Source organism: Canis lupus, chromosome 36, assembly GCF_048164855.1.
Source record: "Canis lupus baileyi chromosome 36, mCanLup2.hap1, whole genome shotgun sequence".
In the NCBI taxonomy this organism is placed as follows: domain Eukaryota; kingdom Metazoa; phylum Chordata; class Mammalia; order Carnivora; family Canidae; genus Canis; species Canis lupus.
In genome coordinates this window covers 20,160,795-20,173,891 of record NC_132873.1, presented here as the reverse complement: position 1 = coordinate 20,173,891, position 13,097 = coordinate 20,160,795, and the positions used below count along the sequence as shown (strand labels likewise).

At 40.4% G+C, this 13,097-nt stretch overlaps 1 protein-coding gene across 1 annotated transcript in view; it reads right to left on the bottom strand.

The window, feature by feature from the left end:
• Window positions 1–1,176: 1,176 nt before the first annotated feature.
• MPP4 (MAGUK p55 scaffold protein 4) overlaps window positions 1,177–13,097 on the bottom strand; it is a 40,656-nt gene continuing 28,735 nt past the window's right edge. Inside the window, exons 16-22 of the mRNA XM_072812651.1 lie at window positions 12,692–12,733; window positions 10,509–10,682; window positions 9,061–9,141; window positions 5,125–5,218; window positions 4,627–4,735; window positions 3,558–3,692; window positions 1,177–2,135 (exon numbers count right to left, since the gene is read on the bottom strand). Of these exons, the coding sequence (XP_072668752.1) occupies window positions 1,944–2,135; window positions 3,558–3,692; window positions 4,627–4,735; window positions 5,125–5,218; window positions 9,061–9,141; window positions 10,509–10,682; window positions 12,692–12,733 (827 nt within the window). The 3' untranslated portion in view covers window positions 1,177–1,943. The remainder of the gene's footprint in view (window positions 2,136–3,557; window positions 3,693–4,626; window positions 4,736–5,124; window positions 5,219–9,060; window positions 9,142–10,508; window positions 10,683–12,691; window positions 12,734–13,097) is intronic.

Below are 13,097 nucleotides of genomic sequence, written 5' to 3'. Positions count from 1 at the left end.
GCTGGACCCGGAGGGGGCGGGGCGCGGGGAACCCGGAGGGGCCCGAGGGCGGTGCGCGAGAAGGACCCCGCGGAGGTCAGAACAGGCTCTGGGTACCAGGAACCGACGATTGGCAAGGCCAAGGCTGCCCGGAGGAGCCGGGAACTTCTAGTCGCTGAACCAGGAGAGGTCTGGAAGGGCCAAAGACGGATTAAAACTCCTTTGAAAAGGAGGACTTTGGGGATTCCTGGGTGGCTCAGCGGTTTAGCGCCGCCTTCAGCCCAGTGCGTGATCCTGGGGATGCGGGATCGAGTCCCGCATCGGGCTCCCTGCGAGGAGCCTGCTTCTCCCTCTGCGTCTCTGCCTCTCTCTCTCTCTCTGTGTCTCTCATGAACAAATAAATAAAATATTTAAAAAAGGGGGGGGGGACTTCTGTGGAACGCTGTCAGATTCTCCAGACACGGCTTCTTCCGACGGATCTCTGAACAAACTAGAGACCCCTGTACTGCAGGGACGTAGTAGGCACCCAGAGCGGACCCCTACCAGGCACTTACCGACTGGGTATTTGGTTCTTTAACTTCTTACTCTTGTATCTTGTTTATTGCGTGACTTTGGTTTCTTGTGTGGCGTATGGGAAGCCAAGTTAACTGTCATTCAGTTTGGAATCCTACACCCGTTAAAATTGTGTAAACCCCGCTTTGGGCATGAATAGAGCTGACGGGGTGCAGAGGCGCATCCCGTGCACCGCCCTTGTAGGGCGCAGAGATGCCCCGCCCCCACCCCACCCCCACCCCCACCTCCGGGCCCAGACAAATATCAGATTTCTTCTAGTTGTGTGTGTGTGTCTGTCTGTCTGTGTAGTGATACAGGCAGTTCTCAAAATGTTTGCCACTTGCTTATCCTCCATCTCTGTACAGCAAGTTTGGGGAATTTTTTTTCTCAAAAAGAAAAAACACAACATAAGATCAAATCCAAGTTCATGTACCATTAAAAATGACTTAATTTTCTTTGGTGGGATTTTTTTTTTGGGGGGGGGGAGGTTGGGTTTAATTTTTTTCTTTTTTTTTGTTTTTTTGTTTTGAAGATAATCACTAAGTTAAAAAGAGCTACAAATACTTTGATGTACATACTTGGTTTTATATTTAAGAAAGAGATTGGGGGAGTAGACGGATGGTGTGGGGATGGGGAACATTAGAGAATAATGTAGAAGATAGACATACAGGGGCAGCACGGCTGACTGGAAGTCTTAAGACTTAGGGAAGAAAGAAAAATAAGACTTCTTGGAATAGCATCCTCATCTTACGGTTTTCTCATCTATGGGTCTCTAGGACTAAAGTCAATTGCCCTTTCCGAATTTAGACATGATGTAGATATTGGCTTTTAGGCAAATTAATTGTTACAGCTCTGATCTGAAGAATATTTTTTTTCCTTGTAGACTGATGTATAAATGATGAGGGCAGGACCATTTCTGTAAACTTTCATGTTAAATGTGAAACATGTACATTAACCCTTTTTTCTTGCTGAGTCAGTGAAAAAGTACTGACTTTTTCACTTTTTGTAAAAGCTGGTTTCATAAAACAGAAGTTTCTTGAGGTTAAATACAGTTTCTGAAATGAAATACTACTTATTTTATTTAGGGAAGCTCTTTTATCTGAACTGTACAAAGACCATAAGAAATCTCAGAAAGGTTCTCCTACTCAGTGGCTTGACATTGTTTGTATTCTTATATGACATAAAGGAAAACATTAAAAACAAAACATTTTTTTTCTTCAAAGCTAAGGAGGTAACTCTACATACATATGATGCAATTTTTTTCAAATTAGATTAATTAATAAACTGTACCACATTTAAAGTTGCATACATTAAAATGGGGCAAATACTGCTGTTTTTTATTGCAGCTGTTATTCCAGAGCTCTGTAATAGTTGAATATTCTTAAAGCTCCAGCATTAAGCTGGTGGCCTCCTTAAGACTCAGTATCAGAGGAAACCCATGTTGCTGGTACCCATTGAGGCTCCTCCTGAGCCTTCTGAACTGCAGACAGCAACTGGGCACATGCATCTTGCAAGTTGTCATTCACAATCACATGATCAAAAAACTGGCCAAACTGTGTCTCCATTTTTTGAGCTAAATCCTCCATTTCTTGTAGATCTTCATCCTTTATGAGAAATAGAAAAATATGGATAGCACAGACTTAATGAGATAAACAGAAATCATATGCAGTTTGTTTTGCTGTTACATACATTATAAATTTTATATAAAAACGCTCATGTCAGATAAATTCTATTCTATTCTAAACCACACAATGTATGTTTTTATCTTTAATCTTAATGTTTCCCTGGTCAAGGTTTTGCAGAACTAAATAATGGTAGCCAAAACAATCCCCTCAACTTCCCATATGGCCTTAAATTATCTTACTCTAAAATCTAAGCACTTGAAGCCTTCAACTGTGTATAACCAAACAAAACAAAAAAGAAAGAGAAAGAAAAAAGAAAGAAAACAAAATTTACAGTTAAATATAAATAAAACATATGAAAATTTCAAATGAAATTTTATAAGATAAAACACTGTTCTTGGGATCCCTGGGTGGTGCAGCGGTTTAGTGCCTGCCTTTGGCCCAGGGCGCGATCCTGGAGATCCGGGATCGAATCCCACGTCGGGCTCCCAGTGCATGGAGCCTGCTTCTCCCTCTGCCTGTGTCTCTGCCTCTCTCTCTCTCACTGTGTGCCTATCATAAATAAATAAAAATTAAAAAAAATAAAATAAAAAAAAATAAATAAAACACTGTTCTTGAAATTAAATACTGATAAGAATGACATTATTTTGCCACTTCTAACATGAGGATGGTATGACCTAGCTAAGGTGGATTTAATTTTTAAAACTGGAAAAAAATAATGCGTACTCTAGGAAAAGTTCACGAATTAATTCCACCTGTCTCAGCCCCTCTATAATTTCCATCATCATTAATATATAATGTTTGCATTTAGAGATATATTTTTATAGAAAATTCATATTACAGATAAGATATATTCACCACATTTTTAAAGTAAATTCTAAAACTTTTCCTTTTTCTTTTCTTTTTTTTTAAAGATTTTATTTGTTTATTCATGACAGACACACAGAGAGAGAGAGAGGCAGAGACACAGGCAGAGGGAGAAGTAGGCTCCATGCAGGGAGCTCGATGTGGGACTCGATCCCGGGTCTCCAGGATCAGGCCCTGGGCTGAAGGCGGCGCTAAACCACTGAGCCACCAAGGCTGCCCTCAAACTTTTTCATATGATAAATAATAAAATGTAAATGTCAGTTTTAGGCACAACCAATTTTTTTGTGTGGCTTTGCAAACTTGGCTTGAGTTCTTTTTTTCTTTTAAGCTAGATTAGAAAAAAGAAAAAAATAAGAACAGCATTATAGCATTTATTAAACTTTATTTTAATATCTATAAATCATGTCCAGTAAAAAGGATAAATCATAAGGGCATTATTTAACAAAAATCCCATTCCTTAACATAGGGATGTTGTGGAAACAACACTGATTTTTTACTAGGAAAAAAATAAATTCGTTTATTTCCTCTGTATCTTACCTTGAACTTCATGTCCACGAAGTAGTCTGTAATCATCTTGGCATTTTTCCGAGATTGCTTCATACAACTCATATTAGATGGCTTTATAAATATGACATAGGGCTTCAGTTCCTGGGTTCGAGCTACTTGAATACCCTACACAGAAAAATTAGGTGCATATTTAAAAACAGAAGTCTTAATTTCCTAGAGTCAATGTGAATGTTCTCAACATTTCTAAGATCAGAAATCACCAATTATTTTTAGATAATTTATTTTTATTTATTCTCCTTTGCCCCCCCCCAGTCCTCAACTCTAAAAATGAAACATTTTAATAATTAAGAGATGGGGTTCTAGAACCAAAATTAAGTTTAAACTGTGGCTCTTCCTCTTATTAGTCATAACACCCTTCTGAAATCTGAGAATAGGATTTTATACATCATCTCGTGGGACAAATCCTAAAAGTGGATCAGTTTCCTCATCCTCACTTCCCTTTCCTCTTATTATTATCTTATACTGGATACTACTGACATCTTCACACTGATCACCAGCCTTGACTCAAGTAAGAACAATTGTCTTATCCCTTGATTCTCTTTAGCACACGTGGTATATTTTAAAATGACTACCAAAAAAAAACAAAATACGAGGATCAAAAAATGGAGCCTATACATCATGTGTTCCTTATCTTAACTTGCTCACCCCTGCCTCATTCCACATATGGTCTCATAGAGGTAGCTATAGATACGAGAATATAGGAACCTCATCTCCTTGTGTAAAGCAACATCTTATTCCCTCCACAAATTTCCTTGATGCCTTGTGATCAAGGTCAAAGCAGGATTCTTGCTAAGTTTTCTTTATAGCCACCAGCTCAGTTCACTTTTTGTATCTGAGAAGCAAGACGCCTAACTAAAGACAAGATATTGGCAATTGTTCCTTTACATAAGATCCTGGCCATTAGATATGGTAAATGGTCTTATCCCTAAAAATGCTAACAGAATAAAATCTCTCAAATACGACCTACAGCATGTGCACAAAATGCATGACAGTCACTCATTACTTTGGGGAGATGGGAAATGTTCCACCACAGACTTACCTGGGGCTCTAAGTCCATGACACAGATCTTTCCTTCATCAAGGACTGTTTGAACAGCATCCACACTGGTGCCATACAGGTGGCCTTTGTACTCACCATACTCGAGCATCCTGCAAGGGTGCCACAAGGAAAACAAGAACTCTTTCTACAAGTAAAATATTAGTAGTAATTATATGAAGATAAATTCCAACAAGATAGAAGGTAAATATGTGGACTGTGCTAGCACAAGAAGAATTAGTGGAAGATAGGAGAAAAAAGTATTAGGGGAATCTAGAACTTAACTATTTCTCCAAAGTCTCTAAAATTTGCAATTCAATTCTGCTCCCTCTCCAAACCCAATGAGTTAGTGTGCTAGTATATCAATTTACATTTCCTTGCTTAACTCTTCAAAAACAAAAGGAATTACCCTAGGAGCTTTTGATAATGCATAAAAATCGTGTATCTATTTTGAAGGTAAAATAACCAAACGTCAGAATCAGATTCTGAATGTCTAGCTTACCTGTGACTATACACAAGGCTTTCAAATGTTTCCTTTGACACATAGTGATACTCACGTCCATCCATTTCATAACTCTTTTTGGAACGAGTAGTATCTATCAAAAAATGGAATTTTAAAGAAGGTTTTAGAATCTACAAAATGTTTTGATTTGGTACCAATATGCATTTGGATAAAGATGTCCCATCAATACAAATAAATGAATACAGAAACAGATAAATAAAATGATAGAACCAAAAAGAGGGATCCTGAATTGATGATAAGAAAGAAGTTCTCAGGGTACATGGGTGGCTCCGTCGGTTAAGTGTCTGCCTTTGGCTCAGGTCATGATCCCAGGGTCCTGGAATCAAGTCCCACTTCAAGCTCCCTGCTCAGCAGGGTGTCTGCTCCTCCCTCTCCCTCTCCCTTTGCCCCTCCCCCAGCTTGTGTTCTGCTCTCTCTCTCTCTCAAATAAATAAAATCTTTAAAAAAAGAAAGAAGTTCTCATCTCAAAATCAGTTCAACTATAAACCCTTTTCAAGTGCTCATAGTATGAACCTGAATGTATAAGGTGTTAAGCCAGGGTGGGGAGGCCCTAAGCATGTACCAGCTCTTACTTCAAAACAAGCATGAGTGGATTATGTGTGAGCCCCAAGATGCCTGAAGCCCCCAGGTAGCAGATCTTATATTTAGATAATGCATTTTCCAAGATCCCATTTCATTCCTCACAGCCTAGCCAGATGAAATGATATTATCCATAGTTTACTGATCAGTAACTAAAGATTTTTTTAGAGATTGTATTTACTTATTTATTTAAATTTTATTTATTTATTTATTCATTCATTCATGTATTCATTCATGAGACACACACACAAAGAGAGAGAGAGAGGCAGAGAGCCTGACATGGGACTCGATCCTAGGTCTCCAGGATCAGGCCCTGGGCTGAAGCTGGCGCTAAACTGCTGAGCCACCCGGGCTGCCCAAGATTTTATTTATTTGTTTGAAAGAGGGAAGGAGAGCACCGGGGGTGGGGGTCGGAGGTGAGGGGAGGTATAGAAGCAGACTCCTCACTGAGCAGAGAGCCTGGCATGGGGCTTGATCCCAGGACCCTGAGATCATGACCTGAGCCGAAGGCAGAAAACCGATGGAGCCACCCATGCACCCCAGTAACTGAAGATTTTGAAGAGTAACTGACTTGCTCTTGTACACAGACTAATGGAAAGCAAAGTTGAAAACAAGAACCTAGCTGTTCTGACTCCTCCTAGACTAATATTTTCTGCCGCACCCGGTTGTCTCTGATTTGAAATGGAGAAATCCCATGACAGTCTACAGTCTTGTCCAAATGTATTGATAGCCAAGTGAGATGGTGATTAATTTGGGGGATCTCCAGAAGGGAAAGATTGGTGGAGTCTGGATTCAGTGCTATTCTTTGCTTATAGGTTCTCCTACTTAAATAGTACTTGGTAAAGAACACAGGGGCTCACTGAGTAACTAAAAGTGATTCATTACCTGCTCATCCATTTATTCAACTAACATGTACCAAGCGCTTCTGCTCCAGATATGTTAGGTTCTTAGAACACAACGATAAATAAAACACAGTTCCAACCCCGTGTCCTATGTATATATTGCAAAGCTGCAAGCTCCTTAATCTGCATTACCACAAATCCTCTGTGTTCATTTAAAAAATGGTATATTTGCATTTGCCAAAGTTTAAGAATGAAATAGATGAATTCTTGATAATATCGATGCATGGAAATGACCAAGTAGGAGTTTGAAATAAGCCCTAAATGATAAAAGGAGTAATGAACATTTAAGACACCCAAAAAGCAAATGTCATCTGAGGGTTATTTTTGTTTTCTCTCTCTTCTTTAAAGGATTTTATTTATATTCATTTTATTTTATTTTATTTTATTTTTTAATATTTTTTATTTATTCATTTTAGAGAGAGGGCACACACACATTCATGCGTGCATGTACAAGTGGGAAAGAGAGGCAGAGGGAAAAGGTGAGGGAAAGAATCTCAAGCAGACTCCATACTGAGTGCAGAGCCCATGCAGGGTTTGATCTTATGACCCCAAGACCACAACCTGAGCCAAAACCAGGAGTCAGACGCTCAACCAACTGAGCCACCCAGACGCTCCTGTTTTTTCTTTATTCAAGCCTCTCCACAGATCCTTAGAGTTCCTACACTTATGCCACTTCTCCTACAGCTTTGCATTGAAAAAAAATTCCAGTAAAATACTATAGTTGTCACATTATAATAAATTATATAAAGGGTCACCTGGGTGGCTCAGTCAGTTAAGTGTCTGCCTTCAGCTCAGGTTATGATCCCAGGATCCTAGGATGGAGCCCCACCATTGGGCATCCTGCTCAGCGGGGAGCCTGCTTCCCTCTTTGCCCCTCCTCCTGCTTGTGCTTTCTCCTGCTCTCTATCTCAAATAAATAAATTAAATCTTTAAAAATATATAAATAAATTATGTAAATATAAACCTAAGATGACTCCTTCTCTGTGGCTTCTGTTGGACTTTATTTTATATGGTAGGCTAAAAATCTGTGAACTGGTTAATAACTAGAGGTATTCGTCTTAAAACTATTCACTCAATTTAAAAAGCAAAATATGGGCAACATTTTCTCACTTTGAATGATTGCTAGCCATACTTCTTACAGTTCTTCTATGTTCTGTGGGAATTTGATTTTTATCCAGATTATTGAAAAATGGTGATTTCTTTTGTAGTTTTTGTGTTGGAGATCAATGTCCATTCTTACATATGTAAATAGTGTTTGGAAAGCATGACTTATGGTATGTAATCATAAAGCAACATTTTCCTGTCATCTACTGCCTTCTGTGGGACAAGACCTTCCCCTGGTCCTGGATGAAAATATAGCAGTTACCACAACTCATCCGATTATGCTTAGTTTAAAATAAATAACCCACCATCATTCGTGCCACAAAACACAGTCTCAATCTAATAACTAAAATTCCTTTCCTATGTAATAATCAAAATTATGAATTTCATTTCCATTTTAGGCTTCTCTTGGCTCAGACTTGCTATAGCCATGGAAGCTGCAGTTAGAGAAGCCACAAGTCAGGAAAGGGAGTAGGATTCACTTCTCTTCTCTTTCATTGAAGAGTAGTAGTTCCCTCCCAGTTTTACAACTGCCCAAGGCTAGAATGCAGAAAGGAGAAGAAAGAGCAGGAAAATTCTTACTTACTGATGTTGATGGTGATGCTGGATACTACAGGTTTCTTTTCGACTTGGCAGATATTTAAATTTGTCTCTGTTCCCCTAGAGGATGCATGGGTTATTCTGCAAACCCTACCACCACCACCACTACCACTGGGTATCTCAAATTCATCTCTATCCCAGTTAGTCATCTGTGATTTCTAAAAGAGCAGCTGCTTCCCAAACTGCAGCCCTTGGCCACTCCTCTAAATTTTTAGATTTTTCAAGTATAATTCTGTCCCCCAAACTGCACAGAACACATACTAAGTTCTTAAGTGGTCTCTCTAAGTTCCTGTCTTGCATTGAAGTGAAGGGGAAGCACCCACATGCAAATGCTCTTTCCTGCCATGGATGGTATAATCATACTTACAGATTTATATAAAATTATATCTGCATATATTAAAATTTTAAAAATAAGATAAGGTATTTAAAGAGCCAAGCACAGTGCCAGGAAGATAGTATTATTATTACTTAGCTATTATTACTAAATATTAGTTTTCCTGAAGGATCATCTATATGACTGCTAAGAAATGGAAAAGAAACAGTAACTTTTTAAAAGCCTAGCCAGCCACATGCCAATGAATCAATTTATAAATATTATATAAGGACTATCCCTTGTGTTTCATCTTTTTACAGCAAATATGGTATGGCATAGTTAAGTGAGATCAGTGCACCTGTGGACGCAAAGACAGTTTGACCAAAACATCAACTGCTAGGAAAGAGCAACTACACGTACGTGGCACAGCACTTTGGAAATGGTTAGGATTAAGTTCAATAAGTTGTCTTCTCAGTTCATTGACTCCAACGCCAGAAGGTCCTAAACACAAAAAGCCACATACAGAAATCATTAGATGTGGTGATGTAATCATTTCAGTTCTTCTGTTGAAGAAATTTGAGAGAAATTAGGGAAATTACATATCTTCTCTTCTCACAAACTGAAACAATTCCAGAAAGCTCTTAGGAATTTTTCTGGTGACCCACAGAGTGGCCCACACTTCTTCAACATCCCAGAAACACCAAGTCTCATGTTGGGTACTATGAGAATTCGCTGGCCTCATTTCAGATAACCTGACACAACCTACTTTTCCTGTCAGATGAAGTATCTATCACATCACAACCCAGAAATCAGCCCCTAGAATTACGGGTTCTGTGTCTTACAGAATTTGAGCACATATCCTAATAGGTAGTGAGTCAATGCCTCATGGGCAACTGAAGTCAGGGCTGACTCCATGCAGTTATATACGTCCCATGCTTAGGATCTACACTTGGTTTCATGCTCTTTTTTTGCCATCTTGAAATGTTAATTTTTAAAGATTTATTTATTTATTTGAGAGTGAGAGAACACATGATTGGGAGGGACAGAGGAAGAGGGAGAGAGAATCTTAAGCAGGCTCCATGCCCAGTGCAGAGCCCAAGGCAGGGGCTCACAGGTCCTCGATCTCACAACCCTGAGATCAGGACCTGAGCTGAAACCAAGAGTCAGAGGCTTAACCAACTGTATCACCCAGGCTCCGTGAAATGTCAATCATTTTTTAAGAAGCTCTTGTATTTTGATTTTGCCCCAAGCCTTGCAAAGCTGGTCCTGGCTGTAAGGCATGTTGTTCTGCTCTACAGGGCCCATCTCCCCTCTCCCTTGATCACAATTGGAATACACAGAGATGGCAGCAAGATCGAAGTTATTACTGCTGCAGGGACCCAGCTTGGCAGAGCTCTTGGTCACAAAAGCAGGGCACCCCAGTACTATATTTGCCATTCTTTAGCACCATAGCTACAGTCCAAAAGGTGTTGAACACTTTTCGAAAGAAGGTGATTACAAATTTCTTAGGGAAAGAGATTTTAAGGATTTTTATGTCTGATACTGATTGATAATGCATCTGGGGGCATACTCATCTATGCTTATAGAACAAACTCTAAACAGGTTTAAAAAAAAAAAAAGCTTCATCATAATACAACCTGTTATTACCCCAGTACGGATATACCAGGGCATACCACATTCAACCATAGACAATAAAAGCAAGAGACAACAAAGTTTTATTTATAAACACATACAAATAAAACAGGATTTTTAAAAAAGATGTTCATATGGGAGTCCCTAAAGAATTCTACTTTTGCCACTACTCCCAACACAAAACAACTGAATCTAGAGGAAGAACTTCACTATGGAAGAGAGACACAGGGACGTACCCACGAGCACAATGAGACGGTGCTTGTCTGAAGGGCATCGCTGGTACCTGACCACCTCCTCGTACGGGGCGGCCAGTGCACTGAGGCAGCCACCAGCCTTGCACACCTCTGCAGCTCGCAGTTGGCCCAGGTGAGACTTGCGGCGACAAAGGCGCATGCTGCGGCGGAAGCCAGCTGGGAGGGGCAGGAAGGCACACGACGTCACATCCAGGCAGGAGAGAGCACTTTTCCTTCCATACCTGATGGAGCCTGCGGTGACTGTGATCAGCAAGTGTTAATTAACATACTCATGCCTGTCTGAAGGCAGAGAATAGGAAGCAACACAAAGGAAAGGTAGCAAAGTGCCCCACAGGTTGCTAAGGTGCACCCAGTGCCCATCATGTGCCAGGTGCTGGGGTTCTAGTGGTCAACTACATCAAACCTACTTCCTCCTGACATTTGCATTCCATGGAGGAGAGACAGAAGTAAACACATCTACAAAAATAAGTGCTTAGAGGAAGGGTCGCTGGATAAAGAGTGATGGGGGTGCTTCTTGTTGCAGGCAGTTCAATTACAGTGTGTGGGGAAAAGTGACATTGAGCAGAGGTGGAAATGAAGTAATGGAGCTAAGTGAGGAGGCTTCTGGGGGAAATGCAACCCAGGCTAAGGGAACAGCAACTGCTAAGGTGCAGAGAGAGGAGTGTTTTGGGAGTGTTGGGGAAGCACACTGTTGAGGAGACCCTAGTGAAGCAGAGTGGTGAGCAGTAGGGAGAATGGTAGGAAATGGGGTTGGAGAGGAGGCAGGGAAGGTGGCAGGGAGCTCCAGCAGAGTGTTGTATTGTGGTCCAAGTGGGATGAGAAGTCACTGGGTGGTAGAGAAATGGGTGTGATGTGGTTTATGTTTCTGAAGAAGTCCTCCATTGCTGTGGGGAGGATGTAAAGTATGGGCTCACAGGAGAGTAGTTAGGAGTCCCTTGCAGTGCCCCAAGTGAGGGAGGATCAGAATGGAAACAGTGGAGTTGGCTGATTACTCACATTTTTCAGATGGATACACTAAGACATAGACAGGTTAGCTGGCTGGTCACAACTGTGTCATCCAGTGGCAGAGTTGGATACTAACCATGATTTCTGAACTCCTAGAATCCTGCCTAATCTGCCCACCAAATCACAGGGCTTTCTGGCATTTTCAAAAAAGAGCTGTTCCCATGTCCTTCCTGTAGATAGAACTAGAACACCATGTATTCATACCAATACCTACAATGCCAGCTCAACACTACAGGATTCATTCCAGCCACCCACCCCCAGCCTTTCCAATGTGTAACTCCTTTCTCTAACAGTGACTGATTGTCCTCAATACACTTACTTATTGTATTTGTCAAAAGCACCTGTGCAGGACAAGGTATGGATGGTATCAGCAACCTGGCAGAAAGTGTCAGAGCCCAAGCTAGGTGAAAAGGCTGTTTTGTAGAGGCTGTGAGGTATCAGAGGCCAGGTGATGGCAGCTGTCCTCCTCACTTTGCTCTGGCTCTGACAACATGTTCCAGGCCACCATCATCCCCTGCACAAATGTTCTCCTCACACTGCTCAGGGATGCCCCACCCCAGGCTGCTTCTTCCCGACCTTTTTGCAAACGCCTACTCTTTTAGCCTTAATGGCATTGGGGTTGAGTTATTCTCAAGGGGATACAGAAAAGTGGCCTCAGCTTTTTTTTAAAGTTCTCTCAATGATTCCAATGTTCATTCAGGCCCAAAGAGCCAATATTTCACTTTATAGACCCTGCTGTTCCCCTACTGTCTCTTGGAGGATCCCGGCATGGGTTTACATGAGCCCTGAAGTGGGTTCTTCAGAAAACTCTGCCAAGTTGACAGATTATAGTAATGTGGGCATCAAAACTAAGTTTAGTAGTCAGAGAACTGGCCTCTTTAGAGTAAGATAAATATGTCATACAACATTTTGGAAGAAAACAAAAGGTTTGTTTTTGATGGATAATTAAGAGATATCCAGTGGAAACCAGATGAATTATAATGAATCATCAACATAGAAAAATACTGACCCCAAAAAAGGAATTGGCTGATAGAGGGAAACCAAAATAAGGAATAAGTTTGGAAATGTGCATCAGCAAGGGAAACTTTCAGAAGAGTCAGGATGGTAGGAACAAAACTTGACAAGTGACAAAGACCCACCTCTTATTAATCATTACCTACCGATAAAGAACTTCTGACCAGAGCCAACAAATTCCCCCTTGTCTGGAACACAGAGAATGGCAGGAACAGAATAAGCGAAGGAGGAGAAGGAGAAGTTTACTTAGAACAGATGCATGAAATTATCTTCAAATCTGCAAGTGACACCATTTCAGATGTCAGCACAGCTGAATTCATCTTGAATGGCTTATTTGAAGACTGTCCTAAGCACTTTCCAGTCTATCACATGCACCAAACCATGTGGAAACGCACTTCAGAATTTTATCAATACACTGACTATACTCTGTCAAGTATAATTGAAACAAAAAGCTATTTTAGGCTTGTTTAAAGTTATAAGAAAGATATTGAGTCACAGTAAAAAAATAAATAAAAATTAGGTATACATTTTTTAAAGTACCCAAAGAAAACT